Source organism: Myotis brandtii, unplaced genomic scaffold (assembly GCF_000412655.1).
Source record: "Myotis brandtii unplaced genomic scaffold, ASM41265v1 scaffold79, whole genome shotgun sequence".
Lineage (NCBI taxonomy): Eukaryota > Metazoa > Chordata > Mammalia > Chiroptera > Vespertilionidae > Myotis > Myotis brandtii.
The window spans coordinates 4,980,098-5,000,947 of NW_005371173.1; the positions used below are offsets into that span (position 1 = coordinate 4,980,098).

General features: G+C 43.7%; 1 protein-coding gene and 1 long non-coding RNA gene across 2 annotated transcripts in view; both read left to right on the top strand.

Annotated features, from left to right (window-relative positions):
• Positions 1 to 19,155, top strand: part of SGPP2 (sphingosine-1-phosphate phosphatase 2) — a 62,924-nt gene extending 43,769 nt beyond the window's left edge. The window contains exons 3-5 of the mRNA XM_014531138.1: positions 3,819 to 3,998; positions 6,387 to 6,476; positions 17,064 to 19,155. Coding sequence (XP_014386624.1) covers positions 3,819 to 3,998; positions 6,387 to 6,476; positions 17,064 to 17,615 — 822 coding nt within the window. The 3' untranslated portion in view covers positions 17,616 to 19,155. The remainder of the gene's footprint in view (positions 1 to 3,818; positions 3,999 to 6,386; positions 6,477 to 17,063) is intronic.
• Positions 10,668 to 11,543, top strand: LOC106724292. Its single transcript, XR_001360046.1, has 2 exons — positions 10,668 to 10,819; positions 11,456 to 11,543. It is a non-coding gene; the product is annotated as an uncharacterized LOC106724292 (long non-coding RNA).
• Positions 19,156 to 20,850: the final 1,695 nt, after the last annotated feature.

Sequence of the window (20,850 nt, forward strand, 5' to 3'; positions counted from 1 at the left end):
TTGATGTTTCCTCCATCCTGCAGTGGACTTAGCTTTTATTATAATGAGACTGGAGCCTTCACACTGTGGGATGGGGATGCGTTGTGGGGAGGAGGACAGTTGGGGGCAGGCAGCAATCTGTGTATAAAAAATGAACATGTGGCTTTGTTTGTGAAATCCTGCAGCTGCTTTACTAGCAATGATGTTATTTTGATGACCTTCTGTATTCGGAACTATTTGGGTTTTATTTATGCTAGTGTGAAGAGCAATGTCCTGTGAATCAGAGATGTGTTTGACACAGTAAACTTGTCATTTTGGATTGTAATACTAGGAAGGGCCATCACACTAAGAGGAAAGGTGCCTCTGCCGGCCCGGAGGAGCCCAGCCAAGAACAGATCCCAGTTGGAAGTCCATTCGGACTGTGAGAGGACCTGCTTCCGGTTAAGAGAATGGGCTCACTAGAGAAGCTTTTTATCTGTTTGGGATCAGCAGTGGACTATCCAGAGAAATGGATTTTCTTCCCAACTATGTTTCCTTTATCCTGTAATCAGGGCAGAAGAAAATCAGCTAATTCCTCATTAGGAAATGCCACTCCTGCCCCCCCCCCCATCACACACCACATCATCATCATTATCATCATCATCATCACCAGCACCACACAGGGGACCCAGATAGTCTGCTAAGGTGTTAATGCTGTATAATTGCCTTTCCTCCTCTGGGATTTTTCCTTTCCATATAGGCCTTTGGGGCCTGAGCCCAAAAGAATGTGATAGATGTTGGAATGTAATTTGGTCTCTTTATGTACAAAGCCAAGCTATCCATTTAGGGCAAGCCCTATCAAGTTAAGCATTATACTCTGCAAACTGAATGATGATGAAATGGTTTTTTGCCATGGAACTCTTTCTAATACTTTATTTTTTAGAGCAGTTTAGGTTCACAGCAAAATTAAGTGAAAAGTACAGAGAGCTCCCTCATAACCATCCCCACGCCCCCGAACAGCATACTGCATTATCAACTTCTCCCACCAGAGTGGGACGTTTGTTACAACTGATGATCCTACACTGACACGTTATAATCACTCAAAGTCCGTAGTTTACATTAGGGTTCACGGTTGTGCATCCTCTGGGTGTGGACAACTGTGTAATGACATGTATTCCCCTAATTACAGTGTCACCCAGAATAGTTTCATTACCCTAGAAATCTGCTGTGCTCCGCCAGTTCATCCCTCCCTTCCCCTAACGCCTGGCGATCACTGATCTTAGTTAAAAAGTCTTCTTTAACATTCAGCCCAAGCGCTCCTGGTCCTCCGGGTTGAACCCACGTCTGTCTCTACAAGTATGCCTACCCATAGAATTCTGTGGATAATTTTCCTCAAAGCATCGCTGCAGTATGATGAGATCCTCTGTTTGTGTGACTGTTTTCTCCACTCAAGGATGGGGGCCTATGGAGAGCGTGGCCCATCACAGGCTTGTTGTAATAAATGTGATGGCAGAGACAGGGCTGACCCCCTGTACGTGGTACTCTTTCCACAAGACTTAAAAAATACAGCTCTGTTGTTGTTCTTGTTTAAAGAGAGCTGTCATTATAGTAATTGTTATTTGAAATTTATTGATCAGAAGCAAGGTGTAGTCCATGGTAATATTTTTGAGTGAAATAGCCAACTGCTCTAATTCTTAAAAACCTCCTTCAAACATAGAAGGCAAAATACAAATAAGTCAAGGGACTCATGAACGTCAAGAAAATTAAATAAGTTTGTTGAATGAGGGTCGCTCAGTCTGTCTTTACTTTATGATCTGAAGGTCTCCTGTCTCCAGGGATTTTAAAGTATTTTTGAGCAAACTAGAGATAGTCATGATGCCAGTAATATTTTGTTTATGCTGGTGAGTGGGGAAGGGGAAGGGTTAGAAATATATCTCAAGCAGCCTCTGAGCAATCCTTGGGAGTCAATATCTACAAGTTTTTCAACTCCCCAGATAAGTCAGTCCGATGTGGTTTTTACAGGTTCGCAGGAGAGAGGCGGAAACATAAAAGAGCGAGCTGGTTTCCAGGACAGTGGCTCCTGGTAATAAGGGGATGGTAAAGAGGTTAAGTTTCAAAGTCCGCATAGAAGTCGCAGCCATGGAATCCGGAGTGATTGTCTCTGAGGCTTTAAAGCCTGTGGATGCGGCCTGCTGTGCACAGACAGTGGCTCTTGGTTTTTAACCCGGAGCAAAGTGGCAGTGGAGCACAAAACACATGCAGTGCCTTCTGGGGCTACTGACTCTGCTGGGCTAATGCTCAGGAATTAACCGGCAACTAAAAGAGCTAAAAGGAAGCATCAGAATGTGGGAAACCCTAAGGCAAGCTGGCTGACTAATCAAGGTTATTTTGAACTAGTCCTCCCATAGTGGGTTTTGTTTCAAAGCAAGGTAACCCATCCATCACCAGATAAATGAAGCCCTAGTAAGATCAATACAGTCACGGTAAGACGAGAAAATTTAGAATTAAAGCCCTTGCCACAGTGACCTGTGCAAGCATACCGTGGAAAGCAGGGCTTCTCAAGTTCTCCTGTGCGCACAACCCACCCAGGAGTCTTGTGGAAATGGGGGCTCCAGTTCAGTAGGTGGGGCTGGGGCCTGGGATCTGCATTTTAAAACAGCACCTGTGTGGTGCAGAGGCCGCCGATGCAGTCACTTAAGCAAACGGTTTGCTTTTTCCTCTTTTATAACAGATCATGAAATTGTCTTCTTGTAAAGCTCTCTGACAAAACAAGTCTGTTGTTAACAGTCCTGTTCATTTCTGGAGGGCTTAGAAGTAAAATTCTTATTTCTGTCTTCTGCTTTAAGAAAAAAAGGAAGGGAGTGGAACTTTCTTCATCCATGGCATCATGAAACAGTCATTTGAAGAAACTCCAGATTCAGTTGTCTTATTTGGGGCTGAAAATACGACATTTATTTTACTGATGCTTCTGATTTCTTTTTTCATTTTTTAAATATGTTTTTATTGATTAGAGAGAGACAAAGGGGGAGAGAGAGAGAGAGAGAGAGAGAGAGAGAGACATCAATGTGAGAGAGAAACATTGATCAGCTGCCTCCTGCATGTCCCTACTGGGGATCAAGCTGCAACCGGATCATGTGCCCTTCAAACTAGCAACCTTTTGGTGCATGGGACAACGCTCATACAACTGAACCACACAGGCGAGGGCAATGCTTCTGATTATTGAATGAAATTAAATTAAATCCAGTATGTTGCCTACCTATAACAGGAGTAACAGTAGCAAAAAAAAAAAATGTTTAGCTAGAAGATCCATAGAACAATCACTGTTCTGGTTAAAACTTGAAAACAATGGCTGGCTGATTTGAGCATCAGATGGTCTTTAGTCCGGGACCATCTTGTGCTTGGACAAGTACTATCACATGGTCATGGCACAGAGTTTGAAGCCAAACTCTCTGGATTCTAATCCAATGAGTCCCACCATTTACTGACGGAATACGGTGGTTTACTCACCTGTAAAATGGGTCTGTGCTCTACAGATATTACTGGATTAGGTAAGTAACATCTGTAAAGCTCTTAGAACAGTGGTCGGCACACCTCCGAGCTGTATAAATGCTTGTTAAATATATGACTAAAATAAAGTGAGTCCATGCCACGTCTTAGTTGCTCTGTGGAATCCAGAAGGCCTATTTCTCTTTTTGCCAATTAAATATCACTCTGAAAGCCTTTCCCAGCTGATAGCTGGGTCCGAAAGAAAGAGCTTTTCAGCCAACACACAGGGAAACCCGAAACAAATTCGTGGAGCGTAGACGTTCATTGATTTTTACTTGTCTAGTTAGACTCACCTCGGTCCTCTGGTTTTGCAGCTGGTGATGTACATTGGCCAGGTGGCCAAGGATATCCTGAAGTGGCCCCGCCCCTTCTCCCCTCCGGTGGTGAAACTGGAGAAGAGAGTGATTGCTGAGTATGGAATGCCATCTACCCATGCCATGGCGGCCACCGCCATTTCCTTCACCCTCCTCATCTCCACGATGCACAGATACCAGGTAAGGCGCCTGACTCCTCCCCCTCCCGGGGGAGGCTCTCCACACAATGAGGGGACAGAGAGAGGTTCCACTTCAGAGTTTTCTTCCAAAGCTGCTTTGAGGGACTTTGAGGTTCATGAAATGAAGGCTAAGAACTGAAACCTAGTGAGCTGTTGATGACAATGTCTTCCTAAGTAAAGTGACCTACGATTTAGCATCCAAATCAGGCTGTGCCTAAGAACGAAAGTGGACACCATTAATAATGACACCAGCATAACAGGGACTGTCTGGGAACCAGGGTGTGTGGACGCCCCCTTCAGAAAGCATTTTCCCCCTGAACTGCCTGACGAGACAGCACTTGAATGGGTGTTCACATCCTGTTTGCAACAGACACGAGGCATTTATGATCCTAGTAAATGATCCCCCAGGGCTGAGATGAGTTCACCAAATCCTCCTGCTAGACTTCCCAGGGCCAGGGGCAAAGAGTCTGTGCCCCAAATGACTCCACTCCCAAGGAGGCCTCTGCCCCTGATTGGGGCTCAATCATTAGAAGTAATGGCTCCATTTTTTCTAGAAAATGGTCTAAATTATAGGAGATTTTAATAAATGCTGAAAACAGAAGAATTTCACTTAATATCTGCTTACATGCCAATTATGTCAAGCCTTTCAAAAGTTAGATTATTCCTACAATGAAGTTCTGTTTTGCCTGTCTGAGAACTCTTGCCCTAGTTTTGTTTAATTTCATAATTTTCCCTTTGATCCATTGGAGAAGGTAGATTTCATGAAGTCTAGCAGTCCTATTCATAAATGACAGCAATGTTTCGCCCTGTCCCCACACCCAAGAAACCCATTCTATATGCCAGGGTGTACAGGCATGGTGGGTCAGCCTGGTGGGGTTGGAAGAAGACAAGAGAGGCCTATGAACATGCTGATGAACCAAACACAGCAAGTAGAGGCTCACCGCAGGGATACCAATGCCACCACCATTTATATGCTCGTTTTGAGGCCATCTCCAGAGAGGCCTATGAACATGCTGATGTGACTTTGGGGGAAAAAAAAAACCAAACACAGCAAGTAGAGGCTCACCGCAGGGATACCAATGCCACCACCATTTATATGCTCGTTTTGAGGTCACCTGGGCCTTTTAAACAAATTCTTTTAGTTCACATGATGCAACAGTTTTCATAAGGCCTGGGTTGTTATGGTCTTCTTTCCTGTTTAACTTTAGAGGTAAATATATTTAGCTACTTGAGGTATTGCTCCTAACTAACACTAAATATGGGATTCATTTGTACAAATATGTAGTGAGCTTAATACCAGACTCTAATTTCAGAATGCATTGACTCAATTTTAGCACACTTTTGATGAAAAACTGACACCCAGTTAATGATAAACTTTAAGAAATGAGATATAGCCAAGTATCTCTGTACCCACATGTTATGTTGGAAAGGCTGTGCTGGACTTGGGCTCAGAAGGTGTGGCTTCTGGTTCTGACTCTGTCACTTCTGGCTGTGTGACGTTGGGAAAGTCACTTTGCCTCTCTGAGCCCCAGCTCCTATTCAGAGGATCAACTATGATGATTGATGGGGAAGCATCTTTGTGCTCAAGTTTAATACTAATATAACTTGTTGTGATCAAGGGTTTCCTCATTTGTAGAATGTGGCTAATGATAGAACCTACCTCATAGAATTGGGTGAAGATGAAATGAGATTGTGACTATAAAATGCTTTGCATAATATAGGCAGTTCTCCAGTGTCTTTATTCTTCTCCATGGGAGACCACAGACATTAGACCTGGAAGCACATGGGTTATATCTCTATGTATAGTTCATAAGCAGAATATTCGTATGTTCTTATATGATTTGGCACCAGCCACATTCCTTGGTCAGCTATCCCACCAGCAAATGTTGAGATTTAGTAAAGTTGATTCTGCCTTGACATCTGGGCATAGATATGTCCATTCTTAGCCTGGGCCCATTGCTGCCAAGCTTCATCACGGCAGCACATGTGAAGTAGGTGACTGGACTTCCCGATCCTAGCGCTGTCTGTCTGGCCCCTTAATCAGCACTGTATACTTCATATGTTTTACTCTAAGCATAGGTGGAAATAAATAATTATCTACTCCACTGATGCAGCCAGCACAATAGCTGTGAACATGAGTCTTCAAGCCCCGTTCTGCTAGGTCTCATGTTGTGAAACTTCCTCCCAGAACTAGATCCCCAGGCATCTTGCCCTTTCTTCCCTCTGTTTTCCCTTTTCCACGTGTCTCAGGTCATCAGGCCGCTGGCCTAGGGCATGCGAGGTCGAGACAGCAGTCACTGGATCAGGAGTCCTGTTCCCTTCTATCGCATTGACTGTGTGTGTGTGTGAGAACGCGAGATCAAGCCCTTGTTGCCTTTCTTCCCCACAGTATCCCTTCGCTCTGGGGCTGGTGATGGCTGTGACGTTCTCCACGTTGGTATCTCTCAGCAGGCTCTACACGGGGATGCACACGGTCCTGGTAAGACATTTTGGTTGGGTCTTGGGGTGATCGTCTACGTCAGCGGTTCTCAACCTGTGGGTCGCGACCCCTTTGGGGGTTGAATGACCTTTTCACAGGGGTCGCCTAAGACCATCGAAAAACACATATATAATTACATATTGTTTTTGTGATTAATCTCTATGCTTTAAATATGTTCAATTTGTAACAATGAAATTGAGGGTCACCACAACATGAGGAACTGTATTAAAGGGTCGCGGCATTAGGAAGGTTGAGAACCACTGGTCTACGTAATATTGTGGCTGGTGTGTCAGTGTGTTCTTCACACGGTATTTTTTATAAAGCTGTTTGCATATGTAATTACATTTTTCATCAGGCCAGTGAGTTAAGTAATTATTATTTTATGGCACATCCATAATAATGGTAATGAATTATTAAGATAATATCAAGGAGGCTGAGCTGGGCTAGATTCTCGTGACTTTGAAGATGGGCTGGAACAGTGACAGAGACTTGCGTCATTTATTTTCATGTTGGTTTACTGCTGATGAAGCAAGCAGTGCAGGGAAAACACCCAGGGCCAAGGATGGGATGAGTGGATGCAGTTCCCCACTTAGGTCCTTGCAGAGATGGGCCTGAATTTCAGAGGTCTCAGCTGCCCTTGTAGGATAAGGGTCCTGCCAGGTCGGAAGAGCCCAGAATCCTTTGGTACTGTCCTCAGCTGGAAGTGGTGGGAGTACAGAGATACACATTCATTTATATACTCATTGTCAGGCCCCTGGGCCTCCTTAAAAGATTCTTTGTAGCCCACATGGTGCAACAGTTTTCATAAGGCCTTAGTGGTTATGGTCTTCTTTCCTGTTTAATCCTTAATGGTAAGTATATTTAGCTATTTGGGTTACTGCTCAAATAGGATCACCTGCGTTTAAAGATCTGTCCACCCTTTTACGGTATTAGGGATTTTTTTCCCAGGCTGCCACACTTGGCACAGTTAAAATGGCATAGAATTCTATTTCCTAGAGTACCAGCCAGTTGCATGGGTTTCAAAGAGCTTATGGTTTTTGTCCTTTTAATGTTTGGGGAATCAACTTAAAAATTCACCAATCACTGATTTGTAAAATTCTTTTTAGTTGCTATAACCCTGCCTCCCAAGTCTGATTGAAAAGGGAACTAATTTATCACCAGAATTAATATCCATCCCGACGCAAATGACAGGGAAGTGATAGTCTCTGTCACTGAGGTCGTCCAGCCTCATCAAAGACATTGCACAGCCAGCTTTGACATTGCTAGGATGGCCTGCAGAGCAGCACTGATATTTTTAAGTGTCCTAGTGTGATCCAGGCTGCAAAGCATTCGCTCAGGGAGTTCTGCTTTTGCACAGAGAGCCAGGCCTCAAGGGTTCAGGCCCACATGCCCCGGGTCAGGGATAAAGGACTGGGAGGATTTACTTTTGCTTGCAGTGTGAGACCCACGTCACCGGGTCTGCCAGATTTTCAGGTCTTTCTCTTACACTGCTTTACGCATCAGTGTTTCTACATCAGAATATCACTTCAGGATTTTCAAAGGTGGTTCTATCACTTTTAAGTACGGAATTCCTGTCATTCAGAGGTGTTTGTTATTTTATGTGTTGAAAAAAAAAAATCACTCTGGAAGCTCAGACCACCACGTTCAATGAGGAGCCCGCATTGGCCTCTGCGATTCAGCGAGGTGAGATAGTCTTTGCCATTCATAATGGGGTCCCAGGACCACAACCTCAGCATCACCTGGGAGCTGGTTAGAAATGCAGACTCTCAGGCCCCACCTGGACCTGCTAAACCAAAACCTGCATTTTAACAAGCTTCCCACAGATTCTAATGTGAGATACAGTTTGAAAAGCATGGAAACCGTCTATGCTCACATCCCAGCAAATATAGGAACAAGGCCAATTAAATTTCAACCTGCACGGGCCTGTTCAACAATTACATCCCCTCGAACATGACTTTCCTCTGGCCTCTGGTTGCTCAGAGGCCCTCTGCCCACCAGAGTTGAGAAGCATCGCTGAGATGTTTGGCTGTGTCTTCTAGCAGATTGCCCTTCCCCGCACTTGTCATTCCTGCAGGCTGCTGAGCAGGTGTCGATGAGGATGTTATAACCTGCCTGGCAGCTTGTTGGAGCTGATGTCCCAATCCCCTGGGCCTCCCACACCCTGTGATTCATCATAGCTAGAGCTGTTCATATTCATGTGAATTATACGGGAGGGGGGGGGTGGCGGCGAGGGGAAATTTTGTGTGTTTCATGAAGCTCTACTGTTTGAACTTAGATTTCTGTGAAGCCAAGACAAGAAAGTGATTATGTCCTAAATCATGCTGTAAATGGAACAGAATTTAGAAATATGTAGTATAGCTAAATATCTTTCTAGTTAATATTATAAAAACATGGGATAATATTTATTTATATCATCATATTAAGAAGCAAAATACCTGCCTTATTTACTCTTTTAGCACATCAGTGCCATTAAATAAAACAAAAAAAGAAAACAAGATAAAACTGGTAATTGTTGTCATATGGAATATGCATATTCAATCATTTAAGATAATTAGTCATATGAATAAACATTGAAATCTCTACTTGCTAGAGTATAATCTTGAAATGGTAAAATCATACTCTTGCCCAAATATAAAACGAGTCGGTGTCAGAGACTTCATTCAACTCATTAATTAGTGAAGGGGCCAATAAGAGTAAAGATGAACTAAATATTTACATATCATTTAATAAAGAAATATTATATTAAGATTGCTGGGCTGTATACAAAACTAATTACTGTCCTACAGACTGTAACCTTTGGCGTTATAATTTCCACTGAACAGAAATTGTTTGCATCTCTACCAAACAAAGATCTATCAGCTGTCACTTCACTAAATCTGAGACCTTTAATCCATAGTAAACAGTGAGTTGAACAAAGTACTTTCCCTTCTATAATCCTTTGCCCCATATGACCTTGAAATATTGTTGTCATATATCCAAGTTTTATATAATTCTTCATAACACACTTGTAGACATCTATTTTTGTTAATATGTCACCATAATTTTTTTAATCCTCCCCGAGGATATATTTTTTAAATTGATTTTTAGAGAGAGAGGAAGGGAAAGAGGGAGAAACATCAATTGGTTGCCTCCCGTACACCCCCCGACCAGGGATCAAACCCACAACCTAGGTATGTGCCCTGACCAGGGATCAAACCCGCAATCTTTTGGTGCAGCTCCAACCAACTGAGCTGCCCGGCCAGAGCATGTCACCATGATTTTTAATGAAGGTTTAAATATGCTCGGTCTCCAAGCAGGCATTCATTCTCAAATCGCAGAAGGTGAAAGCTGGCATGCTTTTTCTAACTCTTATAGTTACTCCAGAGCTTCAGTGAGTTTTCAAAGAGTCTTTTTCAAAGCTTTCTTATCACTATAGATGGCCATGCCTAGTGATCCCGAGCCCTAGATTTGTGCTCAGATATCTGAGGTGGTTCAGAGAAGTAGTGACACAGAGAGAGGGGCACAGGGACTGCGTCCACACATAGCCATGAGTATCAGGCAATTCTGCTGCTCACGCTTACACCATGTGCTTCCTGCTCCTGACTGACCCTGTGGACATCAGTGTGTTTCAATAGGAAATTAATATTTTTGAACATAGGCATTCACTCTGTCTCTCCTATACATATGCTAATTATGTGACCTGTATGTTTCTCTCTACAATCATTTATATTCATATTCATGAACAATGCACCCATCTTGCCATTTGGCTTCTATTGAATCTCATCTGCATTATTCTCAGAAATTCAATCAATGGTGAGCTGGAATGGAAAAGAGTATTGGAGTGTGTCAACTAGGAAACATTGACTGGTCTATAACTTCAAATTATTTTCTAGAATAATTACAGTGTTTGGGGGTAAGGGTTTTTTGGTGTTTTTTTTTGGGGGGGGGGTTTGTTGTTGTTTTAATGTCAGGGTCTGCTTGAATTCAGAGCTCTCACTGCATCTACAAAGAAGCGGGTCCTGGCTTTTACTTCCCTCCTGGCTTCAGCCGCTACATAAAGGCAGCCAAGGGCAGAGAGGGCCCTTCACGTTCTCAGCAGGGGACCTAGCAGAGGGGAAGATGCCCGAATCATAGAGTTTTCAGCATAAATAGTTCCAAGATCTGAATGCATTCTTTCCTAACAATTGAATGAATGGGTTGGTTCGGGGCCCCTTCTTTCTCCTTAGCTAATCCTGCGTTGTGTTGGTCGCTCAAAAGCATTCTTCAGGGAAGGTGTTTGGAGATAGAATGTAAATTTGTCGCTGTAAACTGCATATGGGACTGTGATGGAGAGTCAGAATTCACAAATTCTGGGAGTTCTCCAGGTGAGGGCCTGCTGTTGAAATATCTAGAGGTGTTTACCAAAATGAGTGTTCTTTTCACTAAGAATTAATATCACTATTTTATGTATTGATATAAGCATTTGCTAACGTTTGTCCTGATGCTTGGGATGGTTCTATTAGCATTCTTTCCTGACACTTTTGTCTATATTGTTGTTCTCTGAAATGAGATATAATAAAGCTCAAGCTTTTATCTGAATACTAAGTTTTATAACGAAATGACAGTAGGTACAATAATCAAAGGGATGTAGATCTTTCTGCATCTTATCTTTAGAAAATGTTAGTTTCTTTTTTAAATAATTTGATTTCTTTTTAAATAATTTGAAAGTCTTTGAACATTGAATGGTAAGTTGAATTAAAGATTGATTATATTTCAAACAATGTGATCTGTAGGATAGCACTGGCAACGTCTTTTGTGTGCTTTTGTCTTAAATGTTACTTACATCATGGGGCAATGATGTGTTGCTTATCATATAGATTCTTGGGGGCATTTCAATTTTGGGCATGATATGAAAACTTATAAGTATTTGTTATTTCTATTTTTGTCCATTTTGAAACATTCTGATTTTAACATCCTGATTTCTTCTCTTTGATTACGTTTTATTATAATAAAACCAATAGGCGTTAACTAGAAAATTTAGAGAATACTGAAAAGCATGGAGAAGATAATCATCACCTGTAATATACAAACAGAAAAAAGTACTAAACATTTTAGTTTATTTCTTTTTGATGTCTTACCCATGCATGCAGCTATATACCATATAAAGTTAGGGTCATCCTTTGTGTAAAGTTTGAATTATGCTCAATATATCTCATTTATGGCTGGTTACTTCGAAACAAACACAAACGCGCACACACACACACACACACACACACACACACACACACAAAAACAAATTGCAGAAAAGTATCTTTTCAAATGGAAAATGTTCCTGCTATGTCATTAGATAAGAAAGCAGTACGCATTTTAATCTCATTTTTGGTTTATTGTGCCAAACACATGACCAGGTGTGCAGTTCCAAAGAAATCACCTCCTGACTTCAAATCTGCCAGAAACCAAACAGCAGATGCAATTCCAGGTTGGAGATTTGTGAGCTTTTATGGTTTCTGTGAATTTAGTAGCTTGAAAAAAATTCATGTAAAAGTTGTTCAAGAAGTTTCAAGCACTACAGTTCCTATTTTTAGAAGCCTTTTAGCATAGTTTGTTATTAAAAACTTAGAGCCCCAAATTAGAAATCTCATGAGCGATGGTTCAAGTATTTTCCTTACAGAAATACCTAAATGTCTTTTTATCGCCTTTTATGGCTAAAAATCCAACTGTGTGGCTAGAAGGAAAAAAACTACACCAGCAGCCACACTGACTAAAAGTACTTTTGCTTAAGTGCTGAATCTGTGGGCCAAAATAGTCTGGTCTCCTGGTGTATTGAAGATGAACAGAATTCGTTGTAGAATGAATATTCCAACCAGATGCCTGGGAATTTGATAACTGCAATTACAGAGGAAGACAGAGAGGGAAGGCAATTTTTCTTTTATGTATTGGAACAGTGCATATTAAATACTCTGGATGTGCAGGATAAGAGAAGGGCACTAAATTCTCCAGTCACGACGACGGAATGTCTGCTGTGTGTTAGGCACTGTGCTGGGAATGAGGAATCGTGCATACATGCAGGAGAGCTCGTCTTTACTGGCCGGGGTATAACCCATTCGGGAAAAGCCTGTGAACTTAGGACCTGCAGCAAAGGCAATATAAGGGAAGGGCCTTTTGAGTGATAGTGAGCAAGTGCCTTCACGTGCAGTTCAGGGAGAGGTTATTTGCAACTGTGGTGATACCTGAAGCCTTACGTGAATTGATAAGGTTTTGATAGGGTTCAAGTGCGCTACACATAAAAGGAATGCAAAGCTTTGATGATAAAACTGCACGAGGCACGTTTAGGCAAAGCAAGTAGACCTGTGTGGCTGCAGTGGAAAGTTCAGATTGGAAAGTAGTGAGAGAAACCCTGGAATGATAACTTAAGCCAACCCATAGCACGCAGGACTCTGACCCTTGATTGATAGGCTACTATTTCTCAGTGTTTCCTATTGGGACTCACTAACATCAGCATTGCCTTAGGGTGTTTTATTATTGATTTTGAGAGAAAGAGAGGAAGAGAGAGGGAGACAGAAACATGCCTCCCGCATGCCCTACTGGGGATAGAGCCCGAAACCAGGTATGTGCCCTGATTGGGAATTGAACCCGTGACCTCTTGGTGCATAGAGCAATGCTCAACCACTGAGCCACACCAGATGAGCTACATCAGTGATGGCGAACCTTTTGAGCTCGGCGTGTCAGCATTTTGAAAAACCCTAACTTAACTCTGGTGCCGTGTCACATATAGAAATTTTTTGATATTTGCAACCATAGTAAAACAAAGACTTATATTTTTGATATTTATTTTATATATTTAAATGCCATTTAACAAAGAAAAATCAACCAAAAAAATGAGTTCGCGTGTCACCTCTGACACGCGTGTCATAGGTTCGCCATCACTGGGCTACATCATGCTTTTTAAAATTTCACAACCGAGCCTCCTCCTCCTTTCCAGCCACAGAGCTCCCACCTGTGAGCGTGCCATGAGTAGATTGAACTGGTTCCTACAAGTGGAACTGGGTGTTTCCAGTCTCTTGCCGTTATAAGCAAACTACAGCTGACAGCTTGTAAATGCCTCATTTCAGATGTGGGCAGGTGTATCCGTGTGGTCCAGTCCCAGAGTGAGATTCTGGGTCAGAGGTTAAATGAGCTTGTAATTTAAAAAAATATCGCCAAGTTCCTCCCTATAAGGGTTGTGCCATTTTGCATTCATATGATTAATAGACAGTCCCTTTTCCCCTCCCCTGTTTCATCAACAGGATGTTGTCACACCTGCAGATTATTGTTAACGATGGTAGGCGAGGGGCACATTCTCAGCATGGGGTGGGGGTGAGGAGGGAACACGTTGGGAACCTCAGAGTCCAGCACACTACTTTACACTCAGCAGCAGTTCACTCAGAAGTGTTACTCAGTGCCAAAGAAAGAGATCACTAGCTTTTTAATTGTTGTTTGAAATGTAATTTTTAATTTTTTTAAAAAATTAACAGTGGAATTGACTGTTTTGGGTGTATAGTTCTGTGGATTCTAATACACATAGATTTGGGTAGACACACCCACAATACAAAATAGTTCCATCACCCCAAAAAAACTCCCTCATGCTATCCCTTTGTAGTCACACACTTCCCCCACTTTTGGACGCTAGCAACTACTGATCCCATCTCCATCACTATAGGTACATCTTTTAGAGAATTTCATACAAATAGAACCATACAGTATGTAGCCCTGAGAGGTTGTTTTTTTCCTCTCTGCATAATTTCCTGGAGATTTCAAGCTGTTGCTGCATCCGTAGTTGGTTGCTTTTTATTGCTGAGAAATATTCCGTTGTATGGTTGTAGCACAGTTTACCTATTCATCTCTGAATGACATTGTGGTTGTTTCCAGGTTTTGGTGATTATTAATAGAACTGCTTAAATATTCATGTCCAATTTTTGGTTGAATATAAGTGTTAATTTATCCTCATCATAAATCTCTTTATGGGTAAGTTTAGGTACATTTTCATCTGTTTAAGGGGTGTCCATAGTCCTTTTCTATAGACTGCTCACTTCCTTTACTCATTTTTCTGTTTGATTGTGGGTGATTTTTATTTTAGACAAGTTGGTTTGTGGGGCTCATGGGGCCTCTGGGTGAAAATGTCTAGCATTCTGGCCCGGCCAATGTAGCTCAGCTGTTGAGCATCAACCCAGCAGAGATCATCAGTTTGATTCCTGGTCAGGGCACATGCCCTGGTTGCAGGCTCAATCCCCTGTGAGGGATCCTGCAGGAGGCAGCTGATCAATGACATTTCTCTCCCATTGATATTTCTATCTCTCTATGCCTCTCCCTTCCTCTCTATAAAATCAATAAAAACATATTTTTAAAAAATGTCTAGCATTCTGTTAACAAGTTCAGGACTAAAGTTTGCGAGAGACACCTGAAGACATGGATATGAGAGTCACACTGACAGATAATGGAAGGTAGGCCCATACTAACTCTTCAGGGGAGAAAACACGCAAGGCTTAAAGACAGAATCTAAGGAAATGCCCATGTTTAGGATGTGGAAACAGGAGAAAGATCTAAAGGAGAGACTTCTTAAGGGTCAGAGAAGAGCTAGGCTGGTGCAGGGTTACATTAATAAAAACTGAATATTAAAGGTCTGCTAAATAAAAGGGTGTAAATCCACAGGTCACAGTGTTCAGAAGAAGAAAGACTGTCCCCTTCCAAGAATTCCAAGTCAAAGCCCTACAACTCATTCCAATTGGGCTAGCCTAGGTCACGTAACCACTCCTATACTGATCACTGCCACTAGGAGATACAGTGCACTGATTGGCCTACCTAGGTCATGTGCCCCAATTCCATAATTTCCCAGAACCTCATGGATTCCCAAGGGAAAATATGAGGCTCTTTGGTCAAAGACATAGATGCTGAAAAAAACAACCACCAAGTGTCTGGGTGGCCTTAGAAAATGGTGTATTCTAAGTCTAGGAATTTAAACAGCACTGTGTTTCACATTGAGGAAGTGGAGGCAACTGGTACAGACATTTAATCCAAAAGTGTGACTTAATTTTGGTAACCAGGATGCTTAAATGAAGGAGTTTTCCTTTTTTCAAAAATAAGTCAACATCAGTGCATATGAATAGGCATGGGGAAAGGAATCATGGGAAAGGAGACCATGGGGATCATTGAGGAGAAAGATGGTGGCGGAAGAAAGAGCAGGTGAAGCCCAGGTGCCATGTGGAGACAGTGGGGCCACGAGGCTTCCTCTGAGGAGGCAGGCGGTCTCCCCAATCTGTTCTCCTCACTGAGGTCAGAATGATCCTATAAAGGTGAAAGTCTTCTTAAGCTGGTACCCAGTGAGAGCTACTTCAGTGGCTCCCCTTTGCTCCCACATGCAGTCCTCATGGAGTGGATCAGACTTCAGGATCTTGTCCGAAGTGTCTCCGACCTGTGTTTGCTCTCTATTCTCCAGCCCCAAAGGATCACCAAGATCCACACACACTAGCCTCATTCCCTCTTGAATTACAGAATTTCAGGCCCACTCATCCTGAAATTTACTGTAGCCTCGGTGAGTTTTCCTAAGGTTTAATTCTCACCCCTTGTTCGCGATGTCATTAGGAACTAAGCAAGAGAAATAATGAAGTTATTATAAAATGAAAGACCAAGCCTTTAGAACTCTATTATATATATATATGAAAAAAGAGTGGAAAGCAAGATGCCAGAATATAGACAAGGTTGGCTCTAGGTAGTGGAAATATTAAAGGTCTGCTAAATAAAAGGGTGTAAATCCACAGGGAACAGTGTTCAAAAGAAGAAAGAACATCTCCTTCCAAGAATTCCAAGAGAAATGATGAAGGATCTACTTTTTTCTTACACTTTTCGGTGTTTCCCAGATTATCTACAATGCATATGTGTTACTTTCTGGTGTCTTCCAGATTTTCCAATGCGCTGGGGGAAACGTTTTACATTTTTCAACCGTAAACTCTCAAAAATAATCCACATGAAACTATAACAAAACCATAGCAAGCTCCTTATTCTGGCTTAGACGTATTCGTCCATTAATTACATTGACTTCATCTTCTAATGAAGTTTGCAATGTGAACACTAAAGGAAAAAGAAAAACTCACAGCCACTCAGTGAGTTTGTGTCCTGGTGGAGCTTCGGTACCACCACAGCCAAAACGACTCCTCAAACCACCCCAGGTAAACAGCCCTGTAGGTAACAAGGAGTGGCTGCTGCTGTGTGACTGTGGCTCCTTCCCCCTCCAGCTGCAGCTGCAGCCCGGCCACCAGGGGAGGATGGCGCCACCTCTGTGAAGACCATGGCAGTGCTTGTCATAAATTTAAATAAAAAATAATAGCAGATTGAAGGAACAATGTGATCAAAGCTACGCATTAAGAAAACAAACACAGAATTTCTTCCAAAAGACAGAAACACTGGAAGAAAATGCATGATGTGAATAGCGTGATTATTGTATCTTTCCTACAATTTTTACCACTTTCCATTTTTCAAACGTATTAAAAAATAAAACTATGTAAAAATTGTGCATTTTAAGTATGTCAACCATATTTGACTCAAAAGTTTGCCCGCACACAGGGAAGCACTCACTGGCTTTTCTCTCCCCCGCAGGATGTGCTGGGCGGCATCCTGATCACCGCGGTCCTCATCGTCCTCACCTACCCCGCCTGGACCCTCATCGACCGCCTGGACTCGGCCAGCCCCCTCTTCCCCGTGTGTGCCATCGTGGTGCCGTTCTTATTGTGTTACAATTACCCCGTGTCTGAGTACTACAGCCCCACCAGGGCGGACACCACCACCATCATGGCCGCCGGGGCTGGGGTGACCATCGGGTTCTGGATCAACCATTTTTTCCAGCTCATGGCCGAGCCCACGGAGGCTCTGCCTGTCATCCAGCACATCCCCCCGCTCACCGCTGGCATGTTGGTTCTGGGTCTGACCAAATTTATGGTGGGGTTTGTGTTGATCCTCCTGGTTCGTCAAGTTGTACAGAATCTCTCGCTGCAAGTCTTATACTCCTGGTTCAAGGTGGTCACCAGGAACAAGGAGGCCCGGCGGAGGCTGGAGATCGAAGTGCCTTACAAGTTTGTCACCTACACGTCGGTTGGCATCTGTGCCACCACCGTTGTGCCCATGCTGCACAGGTTTCTGGGATTGCTCTGAGCCTCAGGCACTTGGAGATTAGCCCTTTGGACAAGAGCCAAGTCGTAGGAAAGCTGTTGGGTGGACAAGTCTTGACAACACATTTTATTTTGAAAAAAACCCTTTAAGTCATATGTCTGTTTTGCTGATACCCATAATAAATGCCGGTGCTGTGTGAAAGGGAAGTTGTCTCGTGGGAGCCTCTAGTCTGGAAGGGTCACGCCAGGCTAAACCCACTGTCGGGTTCTTTGAAGGTCCCCGCCCTGTCTGCTAGCTGGGACTCTAGACCAAGTCAGGGGCTGGCAGGAATAGTGGGTGATTTAGGAACAACCACAGGCCCCACTGGGCTCTGGAGAGATGGTAGGTCTGGCGACTGGAGGTGGAGCGTTCTTCCCAGTTATGACCCGGCCCAGCAGCGAGTCTCACTTCCCAACTGGGATCTTTGGTCCGAGAGGTACCCTGTGGAAGGGCATTCCTTAGGGTGACTTTCTTGTCAGTATGATCAAATCGGGCTGCCCGCTTGGGTGGTAAGAGCGCTGCAGACCTCACTGTGATGCCCTGAAGGGCGGGCACAGAGCTGTGAGGTTTTAGGCAAGGGCCTGCTCCCCTCACGCGTCCCCATCTTTGTAGGCGTGAATATTGAGACAGGGATCTGCTCCTCCTTGTTTGTACATTTTTCGGGATTCCAGGTGCCATCACTGCACTCCTGACCCAAGGAAGCAGCTGGCTGCTCCCACTGCTCCAGGCAGGAGGGCTTAACCTTCATTAAAGCAGGCACAGCTGGGCTTCTCCGAGTATCCTGCTCTCTCCTGCTTCAGAGTGACTTGGGATGTGCACTCTGGCCATCTGCAGATTTTTTTGCTTCTTACAAACTTTCATCAACATGTAAAGGTGGACCAGTGGAGGGACAGAGAACATACTCCTCCCAGGAGCCTGACACGAGGGACTCACCCTCAGGACATTGCCTCATCCTGACACGACTCCTCCATTTCTGTTACTTTCTGAGAGTCTGTATTTCTCATCTACTAAATAGAATCAGGGCCCCCCTTTCCATCTTCCCACCTCTTATCTCTTGGCAATTTTAAGGGTAATTAATGCAAGAATAACATCAGCCTCTTTTGGGAAAACAAGCCAACCAAACACAACAGCCTTCACACCGAGGGTGTGTCCTCAGGAGACCAGGAAGGTGACCATTACGCAAGCACCACAGGCTCTCTCACAGGGTCCTCTCCATTTGTTAGGAGTAAGGAACAAGTAGCCACAATTTTCTCAAAAATGAGTATACCTGTAGTTAACAAAGTTTGTTTTGCGCTCCAGTGCCTGGGCCATGGAAGCAGTGACTTAGGATCCCAACAAGCTTCGCTGTGCTCACTCTGTGGGGACAATGAGCCTGTGGAAAGTTAGGCTCCTCACCTCCGAATCCAGCATGAAAACAGAAACCTCCTTCATCCCTCTCCCCAATAGGTCCCCTGGCCTCGTTGCTAGAATGGCCTTCTGTATTTGACTTGCTGCTCCAGTGTCCTGAGAATAATTTTTAGTAAAACATCCTGTTTTTCCTTCAGATTCTTCTCACATTTTTCATAGTTAGAAAGTAGAATAAAAATGGCTGCCATTTGACTATTCTGACTATTCAAATTCTCACATTTTTCATAGTTAGAAGTCAGAATGAAAATGGCTGCCGTTTGACTATTCTGACTATTCCTTCAAATCCTATCTAATAATAGACAAACATGGTAATTGACCGCACCTTCGCTACGCCTCCCATTGGCTAATCAGCGCGATATGCAAATAAACCGCCAGCAAAGATGGCGGCTAATTTGCATACTGCAGGCAGGGTGGGACAGTGCGAGCCGCCATCCGGGCCCCATGTGCGGCCCTGCCCCCAGCCGGGACCCACAAGTGCTGGCTAAGCCCTGCTAAGCCCCGCCGCCAGCCGGGACCCCATGGCAATCCGAGAGCAGGAAAGTGCTGCCCGCAGGCAGCACCCAGCAGGGCCTGCCCCCGGGTCACCGCCACCCAGGGAGCTAGCTTAAGCCAGCAGGTGGTTATCTCCCGAGGGGTCCCAGACTGTGAGAGGGCATAGGTCCGGCTGAGGGACACCTCTCCACCCCCTCACCCTCCCACCCCCCGCCAGTGCACGAATTTTTGTGCGCCGGGCCTCTAGTTCTTCTCATATTTTTCATAGTTAGAAGGCAGAATGAAAATGGCTGCCATTAGACTGACTATTCTATTTTTACATCAAGTTGATTAGAGCTGCACCATGATTGGGGGGACAGTACTGGGGAGAGTCCCGCTGACAGGCACTCCCAGTGCAATGGATGAGGCACTTCCCTGTAACTCCACCACCCTCTGCCCTCAAAAAACCCAACTGGATAATTATGCAAACTGATTTCAGTTGATCTTTCTGAGGCCATCTGACAAAAGGATCAGCCTTTGCCCCTTGTATCATTTGTTGTCACAGCAGTGGCGTTGGCAATTCATTCATGTGCGTGTAAAATTTTTACTGCCTGTCTCTTCTGTGTTAAGTTCCAACAGTACGAAGGCCCATGAGCTATACTGATGTATTTAAGGCTGTGTGTGCACAGTTTGGATTGAGCCACAGCACATTAAAGAATGGCCCAGGGGTTGGGCATAGTTAGTCACTTTTTCAAGTGTCTTATCACAGCTCCTGGAGAGTCAAGAGTATGTATGGATGAGGCCACGCTGAGTTTTTGAGCTCCTGCTTTGCTAGCCCTCTCCATCCATTGCTCACACCACTAAAGTCTCACACCCACACATGCCCATCAGAGTTTGCCTTGATCTATGTTAAGGCATTGAGATTTTCTCTCTGGGGAAAGACTGCCCCCTGCTGGTTTGCCCTCAGTCTTGGTCCAAAGTCCCTCTTGATCTGGAATCTTGAAGATTGAGAACTTTAAAAATGATATTTTTAAAAAAGAAAGCAATTCAGAAAATTCAATAGGATGTAGAAATTTGAAAAATACAACTACCATCAAAATAAAAAGGAACTTTAAAATCTAGCTCACAGTGATGTATCCAATAGAAGCTGAAGATCTGGGGTGTGGCCAACCCTGCATTTGGAACCTGTGACCCCAAAGCCCTCAGGATTGTTGGCCTCAGGAGCCAGGTGGGAAAATATCCCCTTTTCCTACCTGCTCCCCACCCACCACCACTCTGTAACCATCCATTCTGTAACCATCACTCTAAATAGTGGTCCTTTCATGCCAGTTTCGCTCAAACCTATACCATAACAGAATAC